This window comes from Oncorhynchus kisutch, linkage group LG16 (genome assembly GCF_002021735.2).
Source record: "Oncorhynchus kisutch isolate 150728-3 linkage group LG16, Okis_V2, whole genome shotgun sequence".
In the NCBI taxonomy this organism is placed as follows: domain Eukaryota; kingdom Metazoa; phylum Chordata; class Actinopteri; order Salmoniformes; family Salmonidae; genus Oncorhynchus; species Oncorhynchus kisutch.
The window spans coordinates 17,400,810-17,413,409 of NC_034189.2; the positions used below are offsets into that span (position 1 = coordinate 17,400,810).

Consider the following 12,600-nt stretch of genomic DNA (forward strand, 5'->3'; position numbering starts at 1 on the left):
CTTCAAGACAGGAATGTCAGTGTTCTGCCATGGCCAGCGAACAGCCCATATCTCAATCCCATTGAGCATTGGGACCTGATGGATTGGAGGTGAGGGCTAGGGCCATTCCCCCCAGAAATGTCTGGGAACTTGCACTGCAGTACTTAATGCAGCTGGTGGCCACACCAGATACTGACTGTTACTTTTGATTTTGACCCCCCCTTTGTTCAGAGACACATGAATCAATTTCTGTTAGTCACATGTCTGTGGAACTTGTTCAGTTGATGTCTCAGTTGTTGAATCTTGTTAAGTTCATACAAATATTTACACATGTTAAGTTTGCTGAAAATAAACAGAGTTGACAGTGAGAGGACATAACTTTTTTTGCTGAGTTTATTTACGCGTCGATGTCTTTGTTCGTCATCTCTCTGTTGAAACCAATAATTCCTTCTATGGGGAATGGTGCGATGGGTGTAACACTCTGGTTGTCCACCAGAGGTCACAATGTTCTTCTTTGTAGTTGACTTCGTCTTGTAGTGGAGTGTTCAAATAGAACAGATATTCAGATGCACCAATGGTTGTCTGAGATGGGATTTTCTTACTTCCCACCTCGTGTCTTTAGTCAAAGTTCTAGGACCAGCTGCAGACTGGCAATATTAAGGTTGGATCTTTATTTTCTTCACCTCGTGTGGATATTCAAAGTTCTAACCATTTTAAGCCGTGTAGCCACAGCTAAACCTTTTTGGTCTTAGCGTTTCAACCATTTGTAACGTTTAGCTCACGCTTCACATCTGCTGGTCTGAATATGTTAATTCTTAATGAGTCCTTTTAAGCACTCTTCTGTCCGCATTCGGTGTGTGGCTTAGTTAATGTGCAAATTACATGAAAAACATTATCTCATTAGAAAACCAAAATCACATTCCTGTCTTAACAAAAATAGTTGAATTGTTCTTTATATTGCTATCATCAGCCATTTGCCAAGCTGATCTGAGTGAGGCCTTGGATCCTCGACCAGGAGAGTCATGAAAAATGTTTGCTAAGTACAATGTAGTAACTACTTTTTGCACAGGATTTAGCTAGGTAAAATTAAGTATATCTTGTGGGGACCTTATTTGTAATGATTGTGTACTTATACAGTACATTACCCATCCTGACAACCTTATCCTATTTCTTACATTTCTAAAATCAGTAGCGGTGCGTGGGTAAAATCACTGTGGAAACCAAGCCAGGTAATTACAGCCTATGTGTTATGATAATTGCGTTGTTTGCTCTATAACCTGTTTGTTCATATGCCTTGACACTGTGATGTATAGGCCTAAGGCCGAGACAATAGGAAGACACAGTGGCAGTAATTTGACGGTGAAGGCCTGATTCACACAGTCTCCTCTGAACAGTTGATGTTGAGATGTGTCTGTTACTTGAACTCTGTGAAGCATTTATTTGGGCTGCAATTTCTGAGGCTGGTAACTCTAATTAACTTATCCTCTGCAGCAGAGGTAACTCTTGATCTTCCTTTCCTGTGGCGGTCCTCATGAGAGCCAGTTTCATCATAGCACTTGATGGTTTTTGCAACTGCACTTGAAGAAACTTTCAAAGTTCTTGAAATGTTCCGTATTGACTGACCTCCATGTCTTAAAGTAATGATGGAATGTCGTTTCTCTTTGCTTATTTGAGCTGTTCTTGCCATAATATGGTATTTTACCAAATAGGGATATCTTCTAAATTCCACCCCTACCTTGTCACAACACAACTGATTGGCTCAAACATATTAAGAAGGAAAGAAATTCCACAAATGAACTTTTAACAAGGCACACCTGTTTATTGAAATGCAAAGGGTGGCTTCTTTGAAGAATCTCGAATATAAAATGTATTTGACATGTGCTATTTCATAGTTTTGATGACTTGACTATTATTCTTCAATGTAGAAAGTAGTAAAAAATGCAATAAAACCTTGAATGAGGAGGTGTGTCCAAAGTTTTGACTGGTGTTGTATATTTTTTACAACTTTTACTTTAACCCCACTTGTCACGATCTGCCCATAGTAAGCTGTTTCTCCCTGTGGCTAGGGTGGGTCATCTAGGTGTTTGTATGTCTATGTTGGCCTGATATGGTTCCCAGAGACAGCTGTTTATCATTGTCTCTGATTGGGCATCATATTTAGGTAGCCATTTCCCCATTGTTAGCTGTGGGATCTTGTCTATGTTTAGTTGCCTGTCTGCACTAGTTGTATAGCTTTACGTTTCGTTCGTTGTTCTTTATTTGTTTTGTTCAGTGAGTTTCTCTTTATTAAAAGTATGTGGAACTCTATGCACGCTGCGCCTTGGTCTCATCATTACGACGATCGTGACACCACTACAGTTCTAAAGAATATGATTTACTTTGTACTCCATACATGTTCCCTGACAGCCAAAAGTACACATTACATTGCAAATGCTTAGCAGGACAGGAAAGTGGTCAAATTCACACATTGTCAAGACAACATCCCTGGTCATCCCTACTGCCCCTGACTCACTAAACACAGTTGCTTCGTTAGTAAATTATGTAAATTAGGGAATTGTAAATTAGGGAATGGACTCTATCCACATGTTTATTCATCCTACTGTTTTTTCCAAACAAATGTAAATGTTTTTTGTCTTAATGTTGTAATCTGAGTGTCGGAGTGTGCCCCTGGCTATACATACATTTTAAAAACAAGAAAATCGTGCCGTCTGATTTGGTTAATAAGGAATGTGAAAGGATTTGACTTTTGACACTGAAGTATTGTATATTTAAAACCAAATACATTTGAACTTTTATTCAAGGAGTATTTTACTGGGTGACATTCAGTTTTACTTCAGTCATTTTCTACTAAGGGATCATTACTTTTACTCAAGTATGACAATTGGGTACTTTTTCCACCACCTGCTATCGTTACACTATAATAACAAGTAAGTACCCATCAAGATACACTTCCTTTTAACTAGCAAAATCCTGTGTAACACCTGGTAATTACATTGCACTTATGCAGATATTATATGTACTCTGGTGTACTAGTGTATTTTTTCTCCCACTTAGATCACACTTCCGGAAGCTTGAAAATGAGGGTCAGTTTGTCAGGATGGGTAATGTACTGTAAGGTACATAGTCAGGTTGTGTTTATTTGTCTGTATAGCTCAGGGATGGCCTCGTTGTTGAACTGTGGGTGGTGATGGACTTGTGTCGTGGACTTGTGGTTGTTGGTTTTTCCAAGCAAGACATATACACAGAGTGTAAAAAACATTAGGAACACATTCATAATATTGAGTTGGCCCTCAGAACAGCCTCAATTTGTTGGGGCATGGACTACAAGGTGTCGAAAGCGTTTCACAGGGATGCTAGCCCATTTAAAACCCAGCAGCATTGCAGTTCTTGACACAAACCAGTGATCCTGGCACCTACTACTATACCCCCCTGTTCAAAGGCACTTAAATATTTTGTCTTGCCCGTTTACCCTCTGAATGGCACACTTACACTATCCATTTCTCAATTGACGAAGAGCCTTAAAAATCCTCCTTTAGCCTGTCTCCTCCCCTTCATCTACACTGAATGAAGTGGATTTTTACAGGTGACATCAATAAGGGATCATAGCTTTCACCTGGATTTACCTGGTCAGTCTATGTCATGGAAAGAGCAGGAATTCCTGATGTTTTGTACACTCAGTGTATATATGATATGTTACAGTCTGGTACAGTAGAGCACGGCATATAGGGTATGAGAGCTGATGCTATGGTCTGGTTTGGCACGGATACAGACTTGGCAGAACATGTATACTGTTTCGTTAAAAGTTGTATTAAATAAAGTACATTTGTCCAAGAATACAATCATTGTGCAGTGCTCAAGGTGTGATATGTGTACATCCATTATTTGATTATTGTTTGTTTTATTTATTTTTAAAACACCTTTTGTATACAGACAAGAAACTTATGAAATTCCTTTGAAAATAAATACCTCAAAGACAGGTTTTATATCAACAATGCTATTATATTATTCCTATACTGTATATATAAAAGGATGGCACTCTTCGTAGGGCAGTGTCCCCATCACTGTCCTGACGCATTGATTTACACCTTTTACTGCAGTGGGCTATATCAGGGTCACACAGATTGTTTCTTGGTAGTCTTAAACAAATCCACATTTGCAACAAAAGTATATACTTCACACACATGGTTATGGGCTTAAAAAAGAAGACACCTGTATCATGTCAGATATAGTTGAAATGTATATCATTTTGAGTTTGCACCCAAATATTTGACTTTATATTGATGGATTCTGGGTTCTGCCTCCTAAAACTTGAAATAGGGTTAATTATCAGGTATCCTATTAAAATATTGAGTGATATGGTCTGGAGAGGGTCTACACCAGAAGTGAATGGTTATCTGTAGGAGGAAGGTATATGGTGGGGGGAATTAAGCTTGGAATGTGCTGAGTGCAGGGAAAACGATCACATGTGGCAGCACTGATAAGAGGAGTGAGCACTTTGGGTTAGAGGTCAGGTCAGATGAAGTGAGGAAGAACAGGTATCACTAAGGTTCTGTCTAGCAACAGAGATGTATTGGCTATTCAGATGTGTAGGAGGAGACTCAGCATAGGAGAAAGGGTTAAATATCAGTGCTTGTGTGAATATGTCTTTTGTCTGAAGCAGCTGTATTGACCCAATGGGCGAATAAACTTGGTTTAAACTTTACTAACCATCAAGAGAGTTTTACTAGGTTCATTTAGAACCTAACAATATACACCACAGAAGACTGAAATATAACAAAACTGTTTCACATAGAAACACCGGATTTTCGGCAACAACAAAAAAATATATACATTCATTAATTATGAAATTATGAAACCTATGAATTACATTCCACCCATTAGGCCAGTGGGTAATTTCAATGCAGGAAAGGATTTATGTCTCTTTGGACCAGAGGAAACAGTGCCCCCTACTGGTGCTCCTACACCAGTCGTTCTGTTTACGGTCTCCCATTCTTGGCTCGACCTGGGCCAACCCCGCTTCAGAGGCAAGCCAGTAGAGGGGTTGCAGGGTGGAACAGCTTCCAGTGCCAGACAAATCAAGTGCTAGTGGTAGTATGTGTGGAGAGAGTCTGAATGGAACGTTGATTCTGACGCTGTTGATTTCTGTAGGAGAGAAGAAGGTGTGCTGATTAACCCTTTGAGTTACGTGGTAGAGCAGATACTGTACTTCAACCCATATTTAATTCAGGGAAAATGTATGGCCCATGTTCCTTAAGCCAATGGCACACATAGAAACAGTAAACAGAGTTTTTTATATATATGTATTTATATAGTGTACAAAATATTTTTTATTTATACTAATACTAATATTGAACAACTAAATTCACAAAAATAACTTATAAAGAATAACATAATTCTGACTAACATAGCTTTTGCAATACAATACATATATAAACTTACACTTGGTCTGTCTTTTAATCAGTTTTTTGGCAAAGCTCCCATTTGGGTCGAGACAGAGCAAACCTCCAGATTTCAGTGTGACACTGATTGATAGAGAGAGGGGGGGGGGGGGGGGGGGGGGAGAAAGAAAAATTGTGGGGGGAGAGAGATTTTTTAATCAAATTGAATTATTGAATTGATCATTTAAATATATATTTGGACAGTGTGCATTTAATTTTCTGTAAGTACAGTACATTACATGACAGTACAGCACTGTATAGTACAGTAACTCACATGAGTTCTTCATTAGAGCAGTGTGAGCGAGGAGGGTAATAGGTCAGTTTCCGGATTAAACTGATATTCACCCCCCCTGTATGTACTGTAGGACACCGGCACCGAGGATCTTCTATAGTTCTCCCTGTAGAGAATTAAAGAGAAAGTCAAACAAAACACTTTAGTCTCCCTCCTCATTTATCAACAATTTCCTATACCAGCTTTAGTATGGATTCACTCTGAAACCATGTTACAGCAATCTCGACATTTAAAAGTAATTTCTAAATGAGCAGACATCTGCAACATTTACTGCACAACATTTGCTGATCTCAGCCAAAGAGTTAATGTACCTTTTAAAGGCAATGTTATCGACAATATTATACGGATTGAAACCCGGCCTTGACGTTTTAGTGGCTATTGCAAGAAATTAATAACATGCACTACTGGTCAAAAGTTTAAGAACACCTACTCATTCAAGGGTTTTTCTTTATTTTATTATTTTCAACATTGTAAAAACACATATGGAATCACGTAGTAACCAAAAAAGTGTTAAACAAATCAAAATATATTTTATATTTGAGATTCTTCAAATAGTCACCATTTGCCTTGATGACAGCTTTACACACTCTTGGCATTCTCTCAACCAGCTTCATGAGGTGGTCACCTGGAATGGTGTGCCTTAAAAGTTCATTTGTGGAATTATTTTCCTTCTTAATGCGTTTGAGCCAATCAGTTGTGAAAAGGTAGGGTGGGTGTATACAGAAGATAGCCCTATTTGGTAAAATACCAAGTATGGCAAGAACAGCTCAAAGAAGCAAAGAGAAATGACAGTCCATCATTACTTTAAGACGTGAAGGTCAGTCAATACGGAACATTTCAAGAACTTTGAAAGTTTCTTCAAGTGCAGTCGCAAGAATCATCAAGCGCTATGATGAAACTGGCTGTCATGAGGACCGCCACAGGAAAGGAAGACCCAGAGTTACCTCTGCTGCAGAGGATAAGTTCATTAGAGTTACCAGCCTCAGAAATTGCAGCCCAAATAAATGCTTCACAGAGTTCCAAGTAACAGACACATCTCAACATCAACTGTTCAGAGGAGACTGTGTGAATTAGGCCTTCATGGTCGAATTGCTGGAAAGAAAACACTACTCAAGGACACCAATAATAATAAGAGACTTGTTTGGGCCAAGAAACACAACCAATGGACATTAGACTGGTGGACATCTGTCCTTTGGTCTGGAGTCCAAATTTGAGATTTTTAGATCCAACCGCTGTGTCTTTGAGAGGCTTCGGTGTGGGTGAACGGATGATCTCTGCATGTGTATTTCCCACTGTATAGCATGGAGGAGGAGGCGTTATGGTGTGGGTGTGCATTGCTGGTGACACTGTCTGTGATTTATTTAGAATTCAATGCACTCATAACCAGCATGGCTACCACAGCATTCTGCAGCGATATGCCATCCCATCTGGTTTGGGATTAGTGGGACTATATTTGTTTTTCAACAGGACAATGACCCTCCAGGCTGTCTATTTGTCTATTTGACCAAGAAGGAGAGTTACGGAGTGCTGCATCAGATGACCTTGCCTCCACAATCCCCCGACCTAAACCAAATTGAGATGGTTTGGGATGAGTCGGACCGCAGAGTGAAGGAAAAGCAGCCAACAAGTGCTCAGCATATATGGGAACCCCTTCAAGACTGTTGGAAAAGCATTCCAGGTGAAGCTGGTTGAGAGAATACCAATAGTGTGTAAAGCTGATATCAAGACAAAGGGTGGCTACTTTGAAGAATCTCAAATATAAAGTACATTTTGATTTGTTTAACACTTTTTTGGTTACTACATGATTCCATATGTGTCATTTCATAGTGTTGATGTCTTCACTATTATTCTACAATGTAGAAAATAGTACAAATAAAGAAAAACCCTTGAATGAGAAGGTGTTCTGAAACCTTTGACCGGTAGTGTAGTTCACACCCATAGTCCACAATTCTATAGTTAGATATGTTTAATTTTCTACAAAATATTAAAACATAATACTAATTGTCATCAAAAGTTCTACAGACAGATTTTTAAGCCAGTTACCTTGTATCATGCAGATGACGTCTGAGAACACCAGAAGAACGATAACAGCCATTGCAGTATTCATGATGATCTTGACTCTGTAGACTGTAGTTGCAGGGTGGCTGTTGTATCAGAAGGTAGACCAGTAAGCCAGCTGTAGTTTTCTTCTTTTTCTTCTTCAGTTGCAGTGAATTTCTGAGTTCAACAGTTTTCTTTGCTGAGTTGCTCTTCTCGTCTCCAGTTTAGATTATGTCTGCTGCATCATGGTAAGAGACATCTTATATGGTCTGAGCTCTATGGAAGTGACTCGAGAGACCACATACCAGAGTGGACGGGAAGCACGCCAAGTCTTGCATCTGGTAACATTAGTGTTCACCCACCCATCTCCCCTCTTCTCCCCTCCCACATAATGCATGTCTGAACAGCAGCCCTTCTCTACCAGATAATTTCACAAAAAACTCACCACTTTTCATTGTTAGAATCACCTTTTTATGAGACACCTTCCATCCATCCTGTATGGACACTGAACCAGTGACGTGTGTTGAAGTCTGAGGATGGGAAGGCACTTTCTATTGAGCCCCGTCCCGCCTCAGACACTGTTTCAGGTCATGCTAGAACTAAATGCTGAGGAGCTGTCCAGGTGATTTGTCTTGTACCATTTGTGAACTGTACACTCCGACAAGACCAGCCTTAAGTACATGTCATATTTTGAAACGCTCTCGTTTACTGGTGTTGAACTTTTGTGACATTTTTTTGCCGTCCATTAAGTCAAGGAAATGAAGTTCACCAAGGTGGTAAAACCTGGCTCTCATCTGAACATTGATATTGTCCAGTATGTTGTAGTAGATTCACCCCCTCTCTACTCTGATCGGCTGTTTACTACGAGTTTTGCGTTCTGCCATTCCCAGTTCATTGTATTTCGGATCAAATCGCTCATAGAAACTATCCAAGTCTTGTCACTGCCGTTCCAGTAATTTAATTATATTGCTGATACAGGTACGGCAGAAACCAATATCCATCACTTCTGCAGAACATGGAAGAGTGGTTTAATTGAAAATGCCTTCATAGGCCATGAGCAAAAAGCATGGTGGCAGCCTCTAGATGGGTTGTTTTCAGCTGTTTTCAATTACAAACTCCTTCTGCAGCTGGATAAAAGCCAGTGTCCCTTTGTTAGGAAAGTGAGCTTCTTGGTATGTATGTGCTGTGTTGGTTGCTGGTCTGGTAAAATTGTTGTAAAGTATTTTGTAGCTGGTCCTGCTGAGGTATGTGTATGCCAAAAGGACTGTTTGTGATTATTGAAATTGTTCACTTTAAGTTAGTAATTATTCTGTTTTTGTTCCTGAAGGGGAAGGCACGTTGGGGGTGTTTAGGCAAGAGGCCTGCGGGCATACATATACCCGTAGTATGTACTCTGTCTATGCACACTAGGTAAGATCTGGGTGGACCATCCCCTGTATTTTTGTTAGTGCGCCAGGTGGCGTTTAGAATAAGTAAGTCGTGGATAGGTAGGTAAGATAGGAGAGGGGGCTCTTTAACTTGAACTTTCTTTGCTTTGGTTCTGTCCAGCCCCTTTCCCCCAAATTACCGTGTGAAGGAAGAATACATTCTCTGGACAGACGGTTAAATACACAACAAGTAATGAGGGAAATGTAAACCAGGTGTGTTGGAAAACAAGACAAAACAAATGGAAAATGAAAGGTGGATCGGCGATGGCTAGAAGACCGGTGAAGTTGACCGCCGAACGCCTTCCGAACAAGGAGAGGAACCGACTACGGTGGAAGTCGTGACAGTGACTCAAACAATACCTATGGATAACACTGATATTTCTTATTTGCAAGGACAAATTGGTTATTAGTCTTTCATTGGAAGCATTACTAAACCACCCACTACTTTCAAGCATGGTTGAGATGGCTTAACAAAGTCTTCAGAGCTGCCAAACTGATAAGGGTCTTATGTTAGGGAAGTGTGTGTTCGCAGGGAAACACTCTTGTTCATTGACACTTGTAGAATCTATGCCCTGATGCATTGAAGACACTTATTTTTTTACATTTATTTAACCTTTATTTATACAGGTTTTTCTCATTGAGATAAAATCTATTTTTCAAGAGAGACCTGGTTCAACAGCAGCAGGGGGAATACAGTTTCAGACCAAATAACTTACATACACTAACACAACATTAAACAAAGCACACATACAGTGCAACAATTATATATCAGTCAAAAAACTGGGATATCATAACTAAAAAAAGCTGTCCTAAAGACAATTACAGTCTTCTATGATATTTACATTGATCAATTGTTTAAACTCCATCAATGTGACTACATCATCAAATTTTAAAATGTTCAAGAGAGAGTCCCAGGACCATGAAGCTGAGTAACTAAAACTATTTCTACCATGACCTGTTCTAATTATTGGTACTGTTAAAGCAAATGAGAATGGGACAGTAATTTATATTTATTTACTGACCTGATTAAAAAAGAACAGAGATAAAGTGGCATTTTACCCAGTATGGCCTTATAAACCAGTGTTTAAGCCTACGTAAGGTCCGTAGAGATCATAATGATGGGTTTTTGATTGGTAATGAACCTGAGGGCTGCATGATATACTGAATCAAGTACACTCAGTGTAGTGGTTGAGGCCTGCATATATATATATATATATATATATATATATATATTTACTCAAATCTGCAACCACCAGTAATGTACATCGTACCAGCTCCTTCCTGGCTTCCAGGGAAATAAAAGCCTTATGCCGGGAATAAAAACCTATTCTCAGCCTGAGCTTCATTCAAGTTATCCACATGAATAGTGAAGCTCAGCTTGTCATCAGCCAGCACTCCCAAATATTTGTACACTTTGACTTGGTCTATAGTTAAAATTCACTCAGGCGCCGACAGAGATGGCCGGCTCGCTTCGCGTTCCTAGGAAACTATGCAGAATTTAGTTTTTTTTTACGTGTTATTTCTTACATTGGTACCCCAGGTAATCTTAGGTGTCATTAAATACAGTCGGGAAGAACTACTGAATATAAGAGCAACGTCAACCATCAGTACGACCAGGAATATGACTTTCCTGTGTTCTGCCTTCCACCCAGGACAATGGAATGGATCCCAGCCTGCGACCCAAAACAACGACGTTGTAAAAGAGGGAAACGAAGCGGTCTTCTGGTCAGGCTCCGGAGACGGGCACATCGCGCACCACTCCCTAGCATACTACTCGCCAATGTCCAGTCTCTTGACAACAAGGTTGATGAAATCCGAGCAAGGGTAGCATTCCAGAGGGGCATCAGAGACTGTAACGTTCTTTGCTTCACGGAAACATGGCTCACTCGAAAACGCTAATGGAATCGGTGCAGCCAGCTGGTTTCTTCACGCATCACGCCGACAGAAACAAACATCTTTCTGGTAAGAAGAGGGGCGGGGGCGTATGCCTTATGATTAATGAGATGTGGTGTGATCACAACAACATACAGGAACTCAAGTCCTTCTGTTCACCTGATTTAGAATTCCTCACAATCAAATGTCGACCGCATTATCTACCAAGGGAATTCTCTTCGATTATCATCACAGCCATATATATTCCCCCCCTAGCAGACAGATGGCCCTGAACAAACTTTATTTGACTCTTTGCAAACTGGAAACCTAATATCCTGGGGCTGCATTCATTGTAGCTGGGGATTTTAACAAGGCTAATCTGAAAACAAGACTCCCTAAATTGTATCAGCATATCGATTGCGCAACCAGGGCTGGTAAAACCTTGGATCATTGCTATTCTAGCTTCCGTGACGCATATAAGGCCCTCCCCCGCCCTCCTTTCGGAAAAGCTGACCACGACTCCATTTTGTTTCTCCCTGCCTACAGACAGAAACTAAAACAAGAAGCTCCCGCGCTCAGGTCTGTTCAACGCTGGTCCGACCAATCTGATTCCACGCTTCAAGACTGCTTCGGTCACGTGGACTGGGATATGTTCTGCATTGCGTCAAACAACAACATTGATGAATATGCTGATTCGGTGAGCGAGTTTATTAGAAAGTGCATTGATGATGTCGTTCCCATAGCAACGATTAAAACATTCCCAAACCAGAAACCGTGGATTGATGGCAGCATTCGAGTGAAACTGAAAGCACGAACCACTGCTTTTAACCAGGGAAAGGTGACCGGAAACATGACCGAATACAAACAGTGTAGCTATTCCCTCCGCAAGGCAATCAAACAAGCTAAGCGTCAGTATAGAGACAAAGTAGAGTCACTATTTAACGGCTCAGCCACGAGGTATGTGGAAGGGTCTACAGTCAATCACGGATTACAAAAAGAAAACCAGCCCCGTTTCGGACCAGGATGTCTTGCTCCCAGGCAGACTAAATAACTTTTTTGCCCGCTTTGAGGACAATACAGTGCCACTGACACTGCAGCTGACGTGAGTAAAACATTTAAACGTGTTAACCCTCGCAAGGCTGCAGGCCCAGACGGCATCCCCAGCCGCGCCCTCAGAGCATGCGCAGACAAGCTGGCTGGTGTGTTTACGGACTTATTCAATCAAACCTTATCCCAGTCTGCTGTTCCCACATGCTTCAAGAGGGCCACCATTGTCCCTGTTCCCAAGAAAGCTAAGGTAACTAAGCTAAACGACTACCGCCCGGTAGCACTCACATCCGTCATCATGAAGTGCTTTGAGAGACTAGTCAAGGACCATATCACCTCCACCCTACCTGACACCCTAGACCCACTCCAATTTGCTTACCGCCCAAATACAGTGGGGCAAAAAAGTATTTAGTCAGCCACCAATTGTGCAAGTTCTCCCACTTAAAAAGATGATAGAGGCCTGTTATTTTCATCATAGGTACACTTCAACTATGACAGACAAAAT

At 40.6% G+C, this 12,600-nt stretch overlaps 1 protein-coding gene across 1 annotated transcript; it reads right to left on the reverse strand.

Annotated features, from left to right (window-relative positions):
- Nucleotides 1-4,216: 4,216 nt before the first annotated feature.
- LOC109906821 (interleukin-8-like) lies at nucleotides 4,217-8,092 on the reverse strand. Its single transcript, XM_020504667.2, has 4 exons — nucleotides 7,753-8,092; nucleotides 5,692-5,815; nucleotides 5,421-5,501; nucleotides 4,217-5,121 (listed from the first exon to the last, which is right to left on the reverse strand). Exons 1-4 carry the CDS (start codon nucleotides 7,814-7,816, stop codon nucleotides 5,055-5,057), a joined length of 336 nt encoding a protein of 111 aa, XP_020360256.2. The 5' UTR covers nucleotides 7,817-8,092; the 3' UTR covers nucleotides 4,217-5,054.
- Between the last annotated feature and the right edge of the window lie 4,508 nt (nucleotides 8,093-12,600).

Excerpts from the sequence above, each read along its gene's own strand:
- LOC109906821 (XM_020504667.2), bottom strand. The coding sequence starts at position 7,816 with ATGAATACTGCAATGGCTGTTATCGTTCTTCTGGTGTTCTCAGACGTC. Across the intron at positions 5,816-7,752 it reads CGTCATCTGCATGATACAAG|GGAGAACTATAGAAGATCCT; the intron begins GTAACTGGCTTA and ends AATTCTCTACAG. Across the intron at positions 5,122-5,420 it reads CTGATTAAAAGACAGACCAA|AAATCAACAGCGTCAGAATC; the intron begins GTGTAAGTTTAT and ends TCTCTCCTACAG.